We start from the raw sequence: 20,430 nt of genomic DNA on the forward strand, positions 1-20,430 counted from the left end.
TAAGGAGGAAAGGATTAATTTAGCTCCTGATTTGACGGGATTCAGTCCATATTAAGCTGACTTCATGGTGGCCAGGGAGCAGAGCAGGGGAACAATGCCAGAAAGGAGCAGGCTAGGGACCATATATAGTACCCCAGATCATGCCTCCATCGCTCACTCAGAACACCTAGGTGCATTTCTTAATCTAATCTAATGAACTTGGCAGGTCAAGCTTAATGGTCACAGTGGGAAGGGGAGGGGAAAGGCAATAAAGGAAAAGGAAAAATGTGGAAAAAGGAAAAAATGGAAACAAAGTCTTCGTAAATACGGAAGGGTGAAGCCGGTGAAGGGAGGGCAGGGGTGTGGGGAAAAAATAAGAACCTCAGTGGTGCCGCCGCCTGCCTAGAAAGCACAAGGTCCTGGGTTGATCACCAGTACCAAAAAAACAAACAAACAAACAAACAAGATATATCATGTAAAGGTCCAAGATCACAATGATAAATGTAATTGTATTGTTTGCTTTAAATATACCAATAAACTTAATGGGAAAAAAAAAGATTAATGGTCACAGTTTTCGACGACCATTTCTCAGGTTTTGCTGTGAGGATTCACTAAACCTGTCCTTAGTTGTCTTCTTGCTAGACGTACATATTGCCTTTGCCTTTTCATTCACAACCAGAGCTTAATCTTTTTAAACCTTTATTTAACAGTGCCTGACTGGATTTACTTGGATCCTTCCCCTGAGCTTGAGTTACCTTTCTGTCTGCCTGCCACGCTGCCCCATGCCGGCAGCTGCCCTTCTCTGCTTTTCCGTTGCTGTTCGCCATCCTAACAAGACCTATTGATTCTTCCTTTTAAATATCTTCCATTCGCTTCTTCTTTTCCAACCTTCTACTTTAATTACAACCCTTTCATGTCTTATTGAAATTATCGTGGTAGTTTTAGCTAGTTCTTTATCATGCAGGTCTTCTCTGCCTCATGTGATTAACCAGAGTAACCTCCTAAAGCACATTTCTGATCATATCATTCTTGTACTCAAAACTTTGACATTAGATGAATCAACTCAAAACCATATTGAGCTACCACTCCACACCTATTAGGGTGGCTATATCATTAAAGAAGCAGGAAATAAAAAGTATTAGAAATTAGGACCATGTGCATTACTGGTAGGAATGAAAATGGTGCAACCACTATGGAAAACAGTTGGGCGGTTCCTCAAAAACTACACATAGAAGTACTATATTACTTAACAACTTTAGATATATAGTCAAAAGGAACTGAAAGAGTTCAAACAGATACTGTAGACCAGTTTTCACAGCACCAGTATTCACATCAGCCAAAAGGTGGAAAAAGCCCCATTATCAATCAAAAGGTGAAGGGATAAACAAATTATACTCTATACATAAAGTGTAGTACTATGCACTTATAAAAAGACAGAAAATTTAATGCATGCTACCATATAGATGAACTTTGAAAATATTTGTCTAAGTGAAATAAGGCAGATATGAAAGGGCAAGTATTGTATGATTCCACTTCCATACAATTCCTACAATAGACAAATTATAGAGACAAAAAGTAAAACAATGTTTAACAGGGATTGGGGTAGGAGGTTAGAGTAATGGGCTTTATTGTTTAAGGGATACAAAGTTCCTTTTGAAGTTAAAGTTGTAACATAGTGGTGCTATTTGTACAACTTTGTAAGTCTCCTTAAGGCCATTGAATTGTGCATTTAAAATTATTAAAATGGAAATACTTATCACAAAACCCTCCATCTGTCATATAATATTCAAAATGAAAAACTTGTGTGTGTGTGTGTGTGTGTGTGGTACCAGGGATTGAATTTAGGACCTTGCGCTTGTGAGGCAGGCAGTGGCACCACTGAGCTAAATCCCTGGCCCCAAAATGAAACATTTTAAAGGCCCTCTTCAATCTGGTTGTTTTTTAATCCTATATTTTACAGTTAATCTTAAATTATTTTGCTAAATACCTGGATTTCTAATCTCAGAGCTTTTACCCAAACTATGTAGCGTGCCTCTCATTTCCTTTAAGACTCAGCTCAACTACCTCCACAAAATTTCCTAAGCCATTACAATTAATCTTTCTCTTTTCATCTCCAATAGTATTTTGGACTTCACGTAAAGCAGCATATTTATCCTGTGGTATAATGGCATGGTTGCACGTGTGTCTTCAGGACTGTGACCTGTTTCAGTCCTTTTTATGTAGTGCTCAGTAAATATTTACTGAACGGAAAGTAACCTTGCCATTTTATGAATGGACAAATTGGAAAATAGGGAGGTCATGCAGTGACAAAGTCAGGACTAATTTCAGGGTTTTCTGGCTTCTCTTTCCAAAATTTCCCCCCACAATGACATGCTGATGCTCATGCATCCTCTGGATATTTAATCTGTGTTAGTAATGGACAACTCAGTATTGTACTGCTGAACAGAAACCAGGCCCTGTCTGCGTTTCTTTTGTTCATGTAAAAAATTACATGTTTTATTTAAAATCTTTGTATGTGTGAAGATTATGACATGTTTTTATTCTGTTTTCAGCTTCATGTTTCCTGTTGCGAGTGGAATAAGACCTTCTCAAAGTATGTGAAAGCTTAAATTTTGAACTTTTGTTTTTAAGTATTATATTTCTAAACTTAGTGATTAAATGGATAAATAGTACTGTTGCTGCCAGATAGAGTAAATTTTCCCTGTAATCTTAAACCTGTATGACATCTACTCCTAAAATCTCTCAAAAAGTGTTTAAATTTTGAGAGTAATAAGAGCTTCTCATTTCTCCCAAACTTAAAAATTATATCAGGAAAATTGTTATTTGACCTTAGAGATGGAGACTTTCAACAAGAATACTAAATACATTCAGATAATAAAATTGAAATGAGCTGTAATTCCCTTAATAATATCTTTCTCTTTTTAAACAAAAATTGTTTTCTCCTAAATTGTTAGTGCAATAGAGCAGGAGCCATATATGTTTATGCTGATCAGTATCTCTGGCACTCAGCATACTGATGGAACATAATAGCTGCCCTGTACGTGTTTGTTAAATGAACAAATGAACTAGTTAGTTTACACTGCCATATTTTCTCTATGCAGTATGGTCTCAAAATATTCTTGTACATAAAAGAGATCACATATTCTGATTTAAAGTATTTAAGTCTGTTTTATTTTGAGAAATTTCTTTACGTAGTATACTTGTTTTTGGTTTTAGAACCAAGGCCCAACAGTATCAGTTCTACCTCTGGCTTCGAGGAAATAGTAGTGAAGGGATATAATCTTAACTCTACCGTGCGCAGCTGGAACACAACACTCAGGAAAGAATGAGGACTCTATTGCTCTTCTGTGCTTCTCTCTGCTCACTTCTTCCTCTCCAGCATATCCTTCCCCCAGCCCCTGTGCTAAGCTGCTTCTGGAAACTGGCCCTTCTCTCAAAGCCAGTGGTTATGGCAGACTTGTTAAAGAAACAGACTCCTAGGTTACCAACAGCGATGAAAGATAAAGAGTGGCTCGGTAGCAGATGGTCAGTAGTTCATCCTGACTTTGTCTCCGTTTATAATCAGTGATGGAGGTTGAGTTTCAGGTAAATTTTTCCAGGGATCAGTTGTATTCTTTTCATTGTGTTCACATTTATGCATTATTTAAGCTGTCTGTAATTACCTGTGTTCCCGATTTAGAGCAAGTGGTTAGAGATCGTTTGTTCAAGATGATATTATGGATTATGGGCTGGGGATTTAGCTCAGGGGTTCCGCTGCCTGCCTCCAAGCACAAGGACCCCCAGTTTGACCCCCGGTACAAAAAAAAAAAAGGTATTATGGAGTTACACATTCATTATCAGGTGTGCTTCATTATTTTGTATTTTTAAAAACTTTCAAGTAAAAAAATCTACATATGGCACGAAAAAATTGAACATGAAGGGATCCCAAGGTTGGACAGTACTTTTTCGTCAGGACTTTGAGACTGTTTTGGAGATGTTTTAAAAAGAAAGTGTGTGTCTGGGGATTTAGCTCAGTGGTGCCACCACCTGCCTTTCAGGTGCAAGGTCCTGAGTTTAATCTCCCGAACCTCAAGAAAAACGAAAGTGTGTTAAAATGAGCTTTTGGATAATTTGAAGGCTTTAAATTTTGCACAGATCATTTCTAAAAGCATATGCAAGAAACTAACTGTGGGCCTGGCCACAAAATCATGAGTACGTGAGCAGAAGACAGGAGAAAAGACGTATTTTTCACTTCATACACTTTTTTTTTTTTTTTGCAGTGAGGGGGGGATTGAACCAAGGATTTCACACATGCTACGCAAGTGCTGTCCAGCCCTATTTTCTCCCCAGCCTTTTGTTTTTGTTTTTTGTACCAGGGATCAAACTCAAACCCTGTGCTTGCGAAGCAGGTGGTGGAACAACTGAGCTAAATCTCTGGCCCCTCCCCAGCCTTTTAGAAACAATTCTGAAAAAAATTTTGCCAAGGAATCTTGCTAAGGTACTCAGGCTTTTGAGCCTCCTGCCCCCACCTCCCAAGTTGCAGGGATTATAGACATGCGCTACTGCACCTGGCCTTACTGTATACACACTTTTATGCATTTAAATAGCATAACAAATACCCACATTACCTATTCAAAAATTAAACCAATTAAACTAAATAAAACTTCAGGTCCAAAGGACATGAAAGAAAACCTCTGTGGCTTTATTTAATCTGTTCATTTCCCTTCTCCATGACACTTCAGGGTCTTTGCATTTGGCGGTTCTTTATCTGAAATATTTTTTTCAAATACCTGCATGAGTTGCTGTCTTCCTTCAGGTACTTTCTCAAATGCTACCCTGTTGGTGAGACCTTGTCTGACTTTATTAAAGACTTGACTGTATAAAAGAACAGTCGCTCCATTTCTTGACTCTTTTTCTCCCTTACCCTACTTTTTTTAATCCCCCTAGCTTTTTTGGGGGGGAGGGTACTCAGGACCTTGCACTTGCGAGACTGGCGCCAGAACCACTGGGCTAAATCCCCAGCCCTACCCTAGCTCTTAACCATTACCTGGTGTGTTTTTTGGTTTTGGTTTTGTTTTTGTTTTCTTTGGTACCAGGGATCGAACTCAAGTCCTTGCACTTTCGAGGTAGGTGGCGGAACCACTGAGCTACATCCCCGGCTCTGATATGTAGTTTTTTTAATTTTTATTTTAATTTTATTTTTGCAGTACTAAGATTTGAACCTTGGGGCCTTCACACTGAGCTACATCTCTAGCCTTTTTTATTTTTTATTTTTTAATTTTATTTTTAGTACCGGATATCAAACTCAGGTCCTTGCGCTTGCAAGGCAGGCGGCAGAACCAGTGAGCTAAATCCCTGGCCCTAGCCTTTTTAATTTTTTATTTTGAGACAGGGTCTTGCCAAGTTGCCCAAGCAAGATTCAAATTTATGATCTTCCTGCCATAGCCTCCCAGAATGCTGGGATTTCAGGTGTGAGCTACCTGCCCTGCTTGTTTTTTAAATCAGCTCCAATTACAATGTAAATTCCATGAGGACAAATACCTGACTTTATTCACTGCTGTATTTCTAGAATAGTGCCCAACTTGGAGTAGACCCTCAAATACCTAAATAAATGATTGAATGGATAAATAGCCTACCTGTAGTAGCTGTTACTTACAAATGTACATGTCTGTGCTTCTGAAATTAAGCTAGGTGTGAGTAATCTGGAAAGCAAACAAAAACCATAAAATAAAAGTGGTATATTTTCCCAAATCTTTATTTTTTAAACTTGATTAAAAAAAATAATTCCTAAGAGCCGGGGATTTAGCTCAGTGGTTCTGCCACCTGCCTCGCAAGCACAACAACCCAAGTTTGATCCCTTGTACAAAAAAAAAAAAATCCTAGTTCCAGTAGCACCAACAGGACTGTAACGTGATAAAATGCAAAATTACAATACTGTGAAATTTGTGCTCAAGCTATGTAAGGATTTTGTTTTATTCAGTATTATATACCAAGCATATAGAACTGTGCCTTACATATGCTAGACATTAGTGTTTATTAAATCCCCAAAGAAATGTACCTATATTCATTTTCCTCTGTTCTTGAGAATATTGTACTTTATTGGTAACTTTGGAGATACTAGTCCTGTCATAGCATCATATACTCTGTATGCCAAGTAGTATACTATTCATGTTAGGAAAAGGGAGAAAAATAACATGTCTTTGACACGTTAAATATTAGTTTTACAAATGAGAAACCAAGGCCTAGAAAGAGGTTATGAAAATTGTCCCATGTCAGTCCCAAAGTGAGCAAATGGCCCTTCTGGTTGGCTTCCAGAGCCCCTGCTCTTCATTGTGACTGTATTAGTTATCTGCTATTCCATGACAGTTTACTCCAAATTTTCAGAAAGTAAACATATTTCGTACTGTGCCTATGGGTGAGGAATCAGAATGGCTTTTGTGGATGATTCTCGCTCAAGGCCTCTCATGAGATTGCAGTAAAGATGTCAGCCAGAATTTCAGTCATCTGAGGGTTTCATGGGGCTAGAAGTTCTGCTGCCAAGATGGCTTATTCACATGGATGGCAAAGCCATGCTGATTTTGGCACTTCCTCACCACATGGATTCTCCAGAGGACAGTGTGTTGTCATGCCGCAGAAGTGGCTTTCCCCAGAGCAAGTGCTGTCATTTCCACAACATCCTGTTGGTTATACTAGTTCAGTGTGCAAGTATATGAATATTAGGAAAAAATATTTGGGGGCCATCTTGAAGGCAAAGTACCAGAATTAAGCCATCTTGTTGTTTTTTTTAATGTGCATACAAATTCTATAGAACAGATATTGTCTTCATTTTATAGATGAAATTATGTACCTTGCCTAAGATCATACAGCTAAGTAAATGAGAGTGTTGCAATTTATACTCTGTCTCATCAGAAACCTGTGCTTTTTCCACCCACTGTGCAGCCTCTCAGTCCAAGTACTAAGAACCCTAGGTACTTGTGGTTTTAAGAAAACAAACTTCATATATTGATTTTTTTTTTTTTTTGTACTGGGGTTCGAACTCAGGTCCTTGCACTTGCGACGCAGGTGGTGGAACCACTGAGCTAAATCTCTGACCCAGAATATATTGATTTTAATACTGTCTTCATGTTTTCCAGCAGGCTTGATGCCAATGCAGCAACAAGGATTTCCTATGGTCTCTGTCATGCAACCTAATATGCAAGGCATGATGGGAATGAATTACAGCTCTCAAATGTCCCAAGGACCAATTGCTATGCAGGTACTTGCCTTTTTGGTTGAGTCTTCATATTGGTATTATTTGTTGTTAGGTGTCTACATACCCAGAGCTATGTTGTTTGTGTATTTAGAGACGACATCTTGTTATGTTGCCCCCGGTGGCTTTGAACTCCTGTGTTTAAATGATTCTCAAACCTCAGCCTTCCAAGTGACTGGGACTAAAGGCATTGCCAAAGGGCCCAGCTTCTCCCCACCCACCACCCCAGTGTGAGGATCAAACCCAGCACTTCAGTCATGCTAGGCACACATTAAAAATCATAAAAATGTGAGTTGTTGGAATTAGCAAAATAGACAAAAACTACATTTTCCATGCTCTAAGGCTGAGGTAGAAATATTTGGCACAGAATTCAGTTATAAAAAGTGACACAGCAGATTTAAACAATTTCAAAATTGAAAAGTAACCCCAAAATAGAAATCTTGTCTATCATCCCAGTACTCTGGGTGGCTAAAGTACGAGGCTTACAAGTTTGAGCCCAGCCTAGGCAATTTAGCAACTTCATGAGACCCTATTTCATGAAGGAGCAGGGTGGCTCAGTGCTAGGACCCTGGATTCAGTCTCCATTACAAACAAATATTTTACGTCTGGTTTAATAGGTTAGAAATAGCTCCGCCTGCCTCACAAGCTCAAGGTCCTGAGTTCGATTCCCAGTACCAAAAACAAGAAATAGCTAAAATAGTGAGCTGAAGATAGGTCAGGGGAAGCTGTCTAGAATGCATACAAAATTAAAAGGGAGAAAATATAGAAGAGTTTTTTGGTTTTGTTTTGCTTGCAGTACGGGTGACTGAACCCAGGGCACATCCCTATTCCCAGCCTGCCTCCTTTTTTGAGGCAGGTTCTTGCTAAGTTGCCCACATTGGGCTTGAATTTAAGACCCCCCTGCCTTAACCTCCCAGGATGCTGGGATTACGGGTATGTGCCACTATGCCCATCTATGGGAGAGATTTTGAAGATATAATGAGAAAGCCTAATAAATGTTTAGTTGGAATCCTAGAAAGAAAAAAGAAAGTAAAGCAGAAGACATAATGGCAGAGAAGTTTCCTGAACTGTTGAATGATATCAATCCACAGATTCAGGAAACCTAATAAATCCAAGCATGATTGTATTTAGTTATCTGTTGCTGTCTAGTAAGTTACTCCAAAATTTAGTAGTTTAAATTGTAAAAAAACCTATTTATAGAAGTAATAGCAGAAAACTTACCAGATGTGGAAAAGCAACTTAACATACAGATAAAAAAGGAATTTAGAGCCCCAAATAGCCATGATCAAAAAACAAAACAAAACAAAAACACTTCACACCACATCAGAATTAAAATACCAGAAATCTAACATAAGAACAGAATCTCAAAAGCTGTGAGAAAAGCAGCAAATCACCTATAAAGGGAAACCCATTAGAACTAACGTAGACACATCTCAACACAAACCTTAAAGGCAAGGAGAGCTTGGAAAGAAGTATTTCAAGCCCTAAAAGAAAACATCTTCTAACCCAGAGTGATATATCCTATAAAATTATCTCTCAAAATTGATGGAGAAAATAGCAGCAAACACCTCAATTTGACTGTGAGCAGGAATTGGGAGTGGCTTTAGTTGGGTTGTTCTGGCTTGGGGTGTCTTATGAAGTTTTAGTCAAGATGCTACATTTTCCAAAGGCTTGACTGAGGTTAGAGGATCTGCCTCCTTGGGTCCCAATCACTTGGTTGGCAGCTTCCATTCCTAGGTGACATTCTAGTTCCACATAGACCTCTCTATAGCAAGTGATTTGAGGGATGATGGCAGGAGATTCAGTGTCTTTTATGACCTAGCCACACTTGACCATTTCTCCAACATAGGGACTATATTGGAACTACTGCATAAGGGGGTGAATACCAGAGAGTCAGAATAAGTAAATGGAAACTCATATCCAGATACATTATTTAAAAACTAGGAGGGGTGGCAGTTTAGCTCAGCAGCACTGTGCCTGCCTGCCTTGCAAGCGCAAGGTTCTGAATTTGATCCCTGGTACCAAAAACAAAACAAAACAAAAACTAGGAGCCGGGTGTGGTGGCGCACACCTGTAATCCCAGCACTCAGGGGGCTGAGGCAGAAGGATCACTATGAGTTTGAGACCAGGCTGGGCTACATAGTGAGTTCCAGATCAATCTCAACTACATAGTGAGACCCTGTCTCAAAAAACCAAAAAAATAAAATAAAAACTAGGAGAACACACCATGGAATTGACTACACATGAGAGTTTCAGGAAGCATCCAGGACAGAAAGGGAACCTTTCAGGGAGAAGGCTGAGGAATAAAAGAATTTTTACTCAGTGAATAGTAGCCATTATTATTGTTTTTAATCATCATTTTTTTAAAATACAGATTGTGTGATAAGCTATTGTGCCACAGTTATTTCTGGATGTGTCAGTAAACTTTATTTAGTGTAAGAGTGGATATCAGGCCTATGATAGTGAACATCAAAATGTTTTCATACATATTGGGAAATCATTTGTAGAATAACCAACATATGCCAGGATCTTGTGTATTGTTAGAAAATACAAAGGCAGGGCTAGGAATTTAGCTCAGTGGTTCCGCCACCTGCCTTGCAAGTATGAGGACTCTAGTTCGATTCCTGGTACCAAAAAAAGAAAATACAAAGGCATATTAGATATGATACTTCTCAAAGCTTGTGGATTAGTGAGCTCACAGAAATGTAAGTATGTACATGCTTCCATTCACAGCTTGAAGGTTTTACACGCATACACACACCCCTCAGACTATTAGCAGTGGTCACTTCTGAGACACTGAAAAGGCAAGATATTAAGAGATTTCTAGTTTTAGCTTAATCTTTAAATCTTTTGCTAGAATGTATCATAACAGTTTCCTCATATGAAGAAATAATTTGTGCAAGTTGCATTTTTCTTTGTTATAATTAAAAGGAAAAATTGATTTTCTAAGTCTTTGTTTCTTCTAGGCAGGGATACCAATGGGCCCAATGCCGGCAGCAGGAATGCCTTACCTGGGACAAGCGCCATTCCTGGGCATGCGTCCTCCAGGCCCCCAGTATACTCCAGACATGCAGAAGCAGTTTGCTGAAGAGCAGCAGTAAGAGACCTTCAGGATTCAAAGGATAACAGATATATAATAACAACTATTTTATAACTGTTAAATGTTCTCTAAATGCAGATTTAAAACCAATATAGTCAATCTGGGCATGGCGGTACACACCTGTAATCCCATCACTCGAGAAGCTGAGGCAGGAGGATCACTGTGAGTTAGAGACCAGCCTGGGCTACATAGTGAGTTCCAGATCAGTCTCAACTATATAGTAAGACCCTGTCTCAAAAAAAAAAACAAACAACAACAACAACAAAAAAACAATATAGTCAAGTTGCTTTTAAAACTCTTTAATATGCCTCTATTAGAAGTTTAGAGCCAAAAAGGAGCTTAGAGATCTCATACTTCAGACATCTAGGGAAAGTGAGGTCCAGAGAAATGAAATGACTTGTCAGTCCATGTTACATGGTTACCAGCAAAGCCTGGACTGGAATGCAGGCCCCTGGTTGTCAGAGATTTACTCTTTCTCCTGTAGACACTGCCTTCCAAGGAAAACTTTTTTTTATATGGAAACAATGTGTTTCTGTGTATCTGTCTCACTGAGCTTTTGTTTCGTTTTGAGATAGGGTCTCACTATGTAATTCAGGCTGGCCTTAAACTCAAGATTCGATTCTCCTGCCTCAGCCTTCTGAATATTGGCATTTCTTTTTTTTTTTTTTTTTTTTTTTTTTTTTTTTTTGGTCATTTCTAATATGCACCACCATGCCCGGCTGCCTCTCTAATTTTGACATTACTTTGCAAGTTTTCTCCCTTGCAAGTTAGATACAAAAATCAATACATATCCATAATTTAAATAATTTTAGGCTCATTTCCAATATTTTAGAATTAATACAGCCAAAAAACATTGTCATAAGAAAATTAAACATAATTAGTAGTGAAGGTTATAGTTCTAGAAATGCAAGATGGTACTGCCAAAACTCTTAGAAAAAATCTAAATATTTTAATCCCTGAAGCTGCATCTTTATTGGATTGCTTTTCCTTCAGAAAACGATTTGAGCAACAGCAAAAACTCTTAGAAGAAGAAAGAAAAAGACGCCAGTTTGAAGAGCAGAAGCAAAAGCTCAGACTTCTGAGTAGTGTAAAACCCAAGGTAATGTGTGCACCATCTCTCCCCTCCTGAAACACACACCCTGGGGGAGCCTCCTCTCACTCATTCAGTGAATTTTATCACTGAGGTGCCAGCCCAAGCTCAGGCTATGATTGATTTTCTTCAGTTTCGTTTACCCACGTCCTAAGCGAAAGCTTTCTCTCTTTCTGTAAATATGTTCTGTTGTTGATAAGAATAAGACATCAGCCATTAACTTCTCAATTTTTTTTTTGCTACCATGGCAAACTTTATAATCTTTTTCTTGCAAAACATTAATCTTAAATTTAGTGATATGAAATGGATTTCTGTTGGAACCCTAACAGAACACTTAACATCAGAAAGCCCTATCCTCTTAAGTATTGGCTCATTTAATAGTCTTATATTCTCTAGGGTGTCATTTTATGCCTTTGCTTTATATACTTAACAGTGTCTTTCTGATTTGGAGAATTCATCAGAAGTATATAATTGGAAATACACTAGTCTGTGCTTTTCATTTAACTTGAGAGGCTTTGGAACAAAATGAGAGGTAAATAAAGAAATACATTTTTGTTGTCTCTTAGACAGGAGAGAAGAGTAGAGATGATGCTTTGGAAGCTATCAAAGGAAACTTAGATGGATTTTCCCGAGATGCTAAAATGCACCCTACTCCAGCATCACACCCTAAGAAACCAGGTATTTTTAATTTTAAAAGGCATTAAAATTTTTTTCTTAGAAATTGGTTTATAGTCCTCATGTATTAGAATTTTTTTCTCTGCTTCAGGGCTAGGATTAAGACCCTAAATGGAGAGGCTCTGAAATCTTCTTGGGGATGCTTCAGATCAATCTTTTTCTATCTTAACATGAAGTTGTCAACTAGAAATTGTAAACTGCAAATATATTGATTGAATTCTGGAGATGTGAACCTCAAAGCACCAATTTGACCACTACTTGTGTCAAAAGAGTCGTTGTGTCAAAAGATTCATTCATAGGTAAATGGGTACATATTGAGGATATACTCTTCAGTGAAATAAATAAGTCACACGTGTGTAAATACCGAATAGTTTCTGTGGTATGAAAAACTGTAACAGTACAAGATCCTAATGAGATAATTAACAATGTGAAATAGGAAGAAAAGGGCTAAAGGTGTAGGGAAAGTGGGAAGGGTAGGGGAAAGGTAATAAGGGAAAAGAAAAAAATGTGAGAAAATGGAAATAAAGTGTTAGTAAATGGGCAGGGGATGAGGGGGTGAAGGGAGGACAGGGACATGGGTGAAAAATAAGAACCAAGACCTGTCATGTAAAGGTACAAGATCCCAATAATGAATGTAACTGTATTATATACCTAAAATGTACCAACAAACTCAAATAAAAAGGAAAAAAATAAATAAATAAAATCACCCATGGTTTACACAAGTAAAAAAAAAAAAAAGAGTCATTGCTGAACTTTTCCTTCAAGCTAAGTGTAGATTTGGGACTACATAGTGAATTCAAGGACAGGCTCAACTGCATAGTAAGACCCTGTCTGAACTGCCCCCCCAAAAGAAATTGGTGCTTTGAGGTTCAAATCTCCAGAATTCAATCAACATATTTGCAGTTTACAATTTCTAGTTGACAACTTCATGTTAAGATAGAAAAGGATTGATCTGAAACATCCCCAAGAAGATTTCAGAGCTTCTCCATTTAGGGTCTTAATCCTAGCCCTAAAGCAGAGAAAAAAATTCTAACCCTTTTAACACCATAGATATCTTTTAATTTTCTCCCATAGACTTTTTATCTTAAGATATTGAATACATAAACTATATTTATTATATTAATTTTTGTTTCTGATTAATCATACATATATAGTTGCAAGAGTTTATAAGCCAAAATATATACCACATAGAATTAATATAATTCCACCCAAATGCAAAGAAAGCTGATTTAGCATTTGCTATATATTGGATTATTAAATATACTTTATATTATTGGAATATAAAATGTACTTTGCCTAAGTTCGATTCCCTGGTACCTAAATAAATAAATAAATAGTACTTTGCATTGTATTATAAAATGGACCTTGAGTCCACTTTAAAAATATTCAAAGTAGCCAAGAATCTAAATCAAGAGCATTTGTAAGCATTGTTGGGAGGTCTGAGATTCATTGTGGCATGGCTTTTTCTTTTTCAAATAAAATTAATGACCAATAATTTTGCATATTTATTTTGTATCTTTTATAGAATTTCAATACTTCTGGATTTTATTTTATTGATTCTAAGGAGTGGTATTAGTATGTGGTACTTATTTTTCAGATGATAGCTATTTCTTTAAAAACGTCCCAAGGAACATGAGACTTTAGTAAATACTAAAGCAATATAAAGTAGTTATGGAGAAGCAATGAGTAATAAAATGAGTAATTAAAGTAATATTAATGAGCTTTGTGTTAAAGCTGGCCGGCAGGGTCATGCATGTTTATAATCCAGGCATTCTGTGAGGTTGAGCCAGGACGATCACAAATTTGAGCCCACTCTAGGCAGTGTAGCAACTTAGCATGACCCTGTCTCGAAATTTTAAGAAGGGGAACAGGGTACTGGGGATGTAGCTCAGTGCAGAGACCCTGGTATCAATCCCTAGTACCACAACCAAAAAACATGTAGCCCCTATAGGGCAAGTTTATTGAAGTGAATCTCATATGAGTGAGTCTCACGTCTAACAGAAAAAGCCACAGTGATATTTGTGTTATTTAGTGCCAAAATGCTATTAAATATAGTTCTCAGTCATGAAGGATTTTCTTAAACTGACTTGAGTTGTTTCAGTACTTTGTGGTACGCATTTCACAAGAAAATATCACCTTGATATGTTTAATGCTCTTATCTTTTCTTATAATATTCATTTTCCCATATGATAACTTTACTGAAATGTGATCTATTCAAAATATATGGACCATGGTATATGGAAATTACATGGTACATTATTTGTTACTGAATTTCTTACTAAGTAATTAAATTTAAATATCAGAGAATATATCTGTCCAAAATGCAGTCAGCAACATATTGTTAGATTTCTTATATCTAGTATACATACTTTGGTTTCAGCAAGCATTATCCAGATAAACAGAACATTTGGATTAAAAAAAAAAAAAATTACAGGCCAGAATTAGCACTACTTTGGTTTCAGCAAGCATTATCCAGATAAACAGAACATTTGGATTAAAAAAAAAAAAAAATTACAGGCCAGGGATTTAGCCCAGTGGTTCCGCCACCTGCCTCTCAAGCACAGGGTCCTGAGTTCGATCTCCAGTACTGGGGGCGGGGGGAGTTACCACTAAGATATAAATTCTTTAGTGGTTTTGGTTAGGGAAAAGAAATTAGTGCTAACCTAATAGAAAGGAGAAAACACTGAGTTTTATGTTTTTCTGTTTTTGAGTCAAATGCAAAATAACTGTAAACCCTTTTTTAAAAGTATAAAATTATATGTAAATATCAAAATGGTTTGCATGTGTTGTATAATTCCACTTGACTATTGTTACTTGTTATTATTCACTTCCACTATTCATATTTCAGTGTATTCTTTATTGTTTTTTGTTTTGGGGGTGTTTTTTGGCACTGGGGATTGAACTCGGGTCCTTGCGCTTGCAAGGCAGGCAACGGAACCACTGAGCCAAATCCCCTGCCCTTCAGGGTATTCTTTGAAACTGTACTACATCTTAATTTCTTTTTCTCCATTGATTTTCATTTCTGTGTGTTTCATTACCATTTTCCATTTTGCAGATTGTCCTACCTCATCTCATTCTACTAAAACTATCTCCCCATCACCTGCCTTTCTTGATGAAGAAGAATTCCGTGACTTTATGCAGGGGCCTGTTGACGTCCCCACATGTGGGCCTTCTTCCACAGCCCAGCCCTTTCAGTCTTTCCATTCCACCACCCCACTTGGCCAGTTGCACACACAGAAGGCTGGTCCACAGCCCCTCCCTCCGGGTCAGATTCCAGTGTCCTTTGCCTTACATGGCTTCCCTGGGCAAATTCCTTATTTCTCTGCTGCTTCAGCCTCACACCATGTACAGAAAGCAGGTAACTCCTAGCATTATTGATGCAAATGTTCTTAAGATATTTTAAGATAATTTATTTCTCATATAAGTAGACAAATAACAGTGATGTTGACAAAGAAACGTGTACATGAATGTATGAGCACTGTTGAAATCCACCAAATAAAAGTCTAGCTTTTTAAAGTTCTAGAGTATTCCTATGCCAGAAAAGTTTAATACTTTTTGATACTCTGTATCATTCCAATTATAGTATATGTCCTGCTGAAGCGACTGCATAATACTTTTTGCCACTAAATTAAAAATATTTAACTACCTTGTAACTTTAAAAACAATCTTCATCCTTAACTCTTTTTGGGAGAAAATCATCAGTACCATTTTCTTACGAATAAACAAGCTTGGAAAAGCTTTTTTACAAAGTGCTCTCTCTGGTTCAGTGCCATAATCCTGTAAGGCAGAAGCCCAGAATGTTCCTTTACTAACAGTTTATCTTTGAACAAATCCTTAAACAGTTGTGTATCTCAGTTCTTATCAGCTATGAAATAATGGGGTCAGCAATATACTTTGTCTTCACACAGTACTGGGAGGGATTTTGGCAGCCATGTACTTAGTCCAGACTTTATCATTCAACAGATTTGGAAACAGACCCCGGGGTATAACTGCCAGAGGCCTCCCCAGCAATTAGTGAAAGTTCTATATTTTGTAGATTGCCAGGTTTCCATTGTAGTGCTCCTTCCACTGCACTATTCTACCTACTATATAGAATTCTTGAGAATAAGAGTAGATAATTACATTTGAGTTCTCCGAAATTTCTAGTCTCTCAAGTCCTATTCAAATGGGTAGTTCTTGGATTATTATATGTGGCAGGGCCTTCCCCTTAGAATATGGGTGGCAAAGAGGTGATTTAAAAGATTAGAAATATGCATTTATATACAAGTAATTCTTCATGCTGTTTGTTTAGGCCCACCCTTGGAGGAGAAGCTACTAGTATCTTGTGACATAAGTACATCTGGGCAGGAACAAATTAAATTAAATACATCTGAAGTTGGGCACAAAGCCCTGGGCCAAGTTTCCAGTAAGAACCAACCCAGTCTAACGGCCAATAATGGGGTTGCTGTAGATGAATGTGTAAATGGTGCCACCACTACAGAGGCAGAAAAGACTTCAGACCAAAACCTGTCAATTGAAGAGAGTGGTGAGCTCATGAATCATTCAGCAAAAATTTGTTTAACCAAATGTCGCTCAAATGCTAACACCTTAAGCATTAATCTCAAAATGAATGCTGCTTGATTTTGCTAATGAAAGATTTGCTTAAAATATATTCAGTGCAATCCTTTCTCCAATTAACCCCTAAGATTTTGCTCTGAATTTTTACAACACACTATATTATTCCTTTTCAAAAGTGATTTTGATAATCAGTTCTCTTCATCAGAATCATTCCTGATTTAAAATTTCCTTTTCTCTTATTTTACAAGTGTTCTTTTCTTCCCCCTTACACTTTCTGCTCTTCCATAAAGTTGAACATTTCAAATGTAACTGGAAAAGTCACCAATCAGAGTATGGATTTGCTTTCCCTGAAATAAATCATATACGTTATTGCCTATTAAGATTCCCAATTTGGGAGCTGGGGAGGAACTCTGTGGTAGAGCACTTGCATAGCATGTGTGAGACCCTAGGTTCAATCCCTAGTACAAACAAACAAACAAACAAACAAATCCAAATTTTATAAATTCCGTTTGTAGCAATGAATTAGAATGTGGGTGCCCTAAAGCCAAACTTCTGGATGATATTTTACTGGACAAAAAAATACAATTAACGTAGCAATGTCATGTCCAGGATTTTTTTAAGTCAAACTTTGCAAAGAAGCATAATTAAAAACTGCATATGAAGCTTGGACAGTTAAAATTTTTAAGCCACTGTCATATTTTTCCTTTAATTTGTAATTCATTTGAAATGGTGCAAGCCTTACATGATTCAGGATGTTGTTTTAGTATATTACAGTTTAATTTACTCTTGAGATAGTTACTGCACCAAAGTTGTTTAGAAACCATTTATTTTAGGTGTATTGGTGACTTTTTCCTAGTGTCTCAAGCCAGTGCTATTCTTTATAAAAAGCCATGACTCAATGTGATTTCCTCATCTTCTGCATGGGCCATTATATGCTTTTAATATTCTTTATTTTCTAGGTGTGGGAGTATTTCCCTCACAAGATCCCGTTCAGCCCAGAATGCCTCCCTGGATCTACAATGAGAGTTTGGTTCCAGGTAAAGAAAAAAATAAAATTTACACTGCCCAGAATTCCCATCTGGATGTTTTGCTTTAAATATTATAGATGTAGCTATATTTAACTATTTTGGTTACAAAATATACAAAAGGTAGTGTCACTTTTTCTTTTGAAGAGTATAGGAAATCAAATAGATCTGGTGTTTAGGAGCGCCTCATTTATAAAATAATTACATAAATGCAGAAGAAATGTTTTGCTTTAATATTTTATTGACCATCACATATCTTTATTTCTAGAAGATTTCTTTTTTATCCTATTTTATTATCTTTTAAGACAGGGTCTCATTATGTAGTTCGGGTTGGCCTTGAACTCACTGTGTAGCCTATGCTATACTCAGGGCCATCCTCCTGCCTCAGCCTCCCAAGTGCTGGGATTACAGGTGTCCACCACCATGCCTGGCTTATTGCAACCTTTTTTTTTAACAGCCTTTCCCACCTTGTTGCTTGGAAATCCTGTGTTACTGTGAAAAACTCACCAATAGTCCCTCCTTGTTTTCAAACACTGGCTCTTCTTCCTCACCTTAATTGCCGTCAGATCTTTTCCTGAAGACTATTTCCAAAGCACCTTCTTCAAGGGTGTTTGCTCCCATAACCTTTGATTCATTAGGCAAAAAAAAGGTGGTATTGGTATAAATCTTATTTCCCATTGCTGTTATCAAGCTTTTTCCACCATCATTACTCCACAGATTCTTCTCTTTTGAAGTTCAAAGTACAGTACTGTATCTGCTTATACCCACCTCCATCTTAATATTATTATTGCTTTTATCCAGAAAAATTAATAAAATTGTAAAACATTGTTGCAGTCTTCTAGTGAATTTCAAGACTCTCTCCTAAATTCTTCTCTTTAGGACAGACTCCCACCTCTCCTCTGAGCTCGAGATCCTAATTGTCTGCTGGATAGTTCCACTTCAGTTTCTTTACAGCAAGTTAAATCCTGATATGTCTGGGCATAGTGATGCATGTCTGTGATCCCAGCACTCAAGAGGCTGAGGCAGAAGGATCAAGTTCAAGGGCTACATAGTAAGTTTGAGGTCAGCCTCGACTGCATAGTGAGACCTTGCCTCCAAAAACCAGCAGAACAGAAACAAACCAAGCTCCCAGATGTGCCTTAAGTTCCATTACAGCAATCTGATTGAAGATTATTTTTTTATACCAACAACGATGAAAGTACTAATTACTAACAATATATTTACATTTCTTTCCTTTAATAGATGCCTATAAGAAAATTCTAGAAACTACAATGACTCCAACTGGAATAGATACTGCTAAACTTTATCCCATTCTGATGTCATCTGGACTTCCCAGGGAAACTCTTGGACAGATATGGGCCTTAGCTAATCGAACTACACCTGGAAAACTTACGAAGGAAGAACTTTATACTGTTCTTGCCATGATAGCAGTAACACAGGTAGACAATGTTTAAATTAGATCAAATAACTTTTAATATTAATTGAAAGAATATGAATCCTTTTTTAACTACAGTCTTATAAATTAACATTGTACATTAAATTTTAGATTATTTGGGGGGATACAATACTTCAAAAATATAGTTATTTGATGCACATACTGGTGAATTATTCTTTTGTTTAAAGACTAATATACTATCATTCTCTGGCCTTGCTGTATGCCTTTTAAACTTAAAAGTTAGAAATAGGTGAAATTATTCTCTCTGCCCTTTTAGAGTCCTGTTTAAAATTCCTTAGACATAAAGTATTCTCAGTCTGATAGCAATTCTTCTTATATTATAAAATTAAATTATTTGAGTATAGAAAATTAAGCAAACTTGTCAGAGAGACACATTGTCAGAATTACTATGTGTTGGCCACTTCTTTGCTAAGTACTAGATGTGCATTATCCTAGTTACTTTTTTTTCTCATCAAATTTTGACAATCAGAAAAAGAGTCAGTAGAAACAATTTGAAAACTAAGATTTTGGTCTGGGGATTTGGCTCAGTGGTTCCACTGCCTGCCTCACAAGCTCAAGGCCCCAAGTTTGATCCCTGGTACCAAAACAAAACCAAAAAAAATGATGGAAAACTATAAAGATTTTATGTTTAGGCCTCTCTACCAGATTTAGATTGTGGCATGCAGTCACCTAAAATGGTTCCATTTTCCTCCTGTTCTGTATAGAGAGGTGTTCCTGCCATCAGTCCTGATGCTTTAACTCAGTTCCCAGCAGCTCCTATTCCAACCTTAAGTGGCTTTCCTATGACTCTGCCTGCCCCTGTGAGTCAGCCCACTGTGATACCTTCGGCTCCTGCAGCAGGCTCCATGCCTCTCAGCCTTGGACAGCCAGTCGTGGGCATTAACCTTGTTGGACCAGTGGGTGGAGCTGCAGCCCCAGCTTCCAGTGGCTTCATGCCACCTTACCCAACAAATCAGGTAAGTGGGAAAACTGTATAATAACCCCTGAAAGTGCATCTGGACAACTTGTGTTCATACTGCTGGATTGCAATGAACATTTGTGATTTTATTGAACAATATTGGGGGGATGCTCAGTGATGTAGCACTTGCCTAGCATGCACAAATTCCAAATTTAATCCCCAACACCAGAAAAAAATAAGAAAAAAGTATTAAAACATTACAAAATTTAACTTTTCATTATTTAAAATTATGAAATTAGGCCAGGCGTGGGGGCACACGCCTGTAATCCCAGCACTCCGGAGGCTGAAGCAGGAGGATCACTGTGAGTTCGAGACCAGCCTGGGCTACATAGTGAGTTCCAGGTCAGTCTCACTACATAGTG

The 20,430-nt window shown here is 37.5% G+C and overlaps 1 protein-coding gene across 19 annotated transcripts in view; it reads left to right on the forward strand.

The window, feature by feature from the left end:
• The first annotated feature begins 2,534 nt into the window (after nucleotides 1-2,534).
• Nucleotides 2,535-20,430, forward strand: part of Synrg (synergin gamma) — a 61,724-nt gene continuing 43,828 nt past the window's right edge. For 7 of the 19 annotated variants that reach the window (XR_780762.2, XM_010626809.1, XM_010626812.1 and 4 more), the window contains exons 1-10: nucleotides 2,535-2,572; nucleotides 7,092-7,213; nucleotides 10,174-10,304; nucleotides 11,301-11,406; nucleotides 11,964-12,075; nucleotides 15,128-15,430; nucleotides 16,364-16,597; nucleotides 17,589-17,666; nucleotides 18,897-19,093; nucleotides 19,815-20,066. Coding sequence is in view for 18 of the 19 variants with exons in the window: in XM_010626809.1 (XP_010625111.1) it covers nucleotides 2,536-2,572; nucleotides 7,092-7,213; nucleotides 10,174-10,304; nucleotides 11,301-11,406; nucleotides 11,964-12,075; nucleotides 15,128-15,430; nucleotides 16,364-16,597; nucleotides 17,589-17,666; nucleotides 18,897-19,093; nucleotides 19,815-20,066 (1,572 nt within the window). In the remaining variant the exon portion in view is untranslated. The remainder of the gene's footprint in view (nucleotides 2,573-7,091; nucleotides 7,214-10,173; nucleotides 10,305-11,300; nucleotides 11,407-11,963; nucleotides 12,076-15,127; nucleotides 15,431-16,363; nucleotides 16,598-17,588; nucleotides 17,667-18,896; nucleotides 19,094-19,814; nucleotides 20,067-20,430) is intronic. The other 12 variants (XM_010626825.1, XM_010626821.1, XM_010626823.1 and 9 more) reach the window with 6 other exon arrangements.

Source organism: Fukomys damarensis, unplaced genomic scaffold (genome assembly GCF_012274545.1).
Source record: "Fukomys damarensis isolate Sample0158 unplaced genomic scaffold, DMR_v1.0_HiC HiC_scaffold_13, whole genome shotgun sequence".
Lineage (NCBI taxonomy): Eukaryota > Metazoa > Chordata > Mammalia > Rodentia > Bathyergidae > Fukomys > Fukomys damarensis.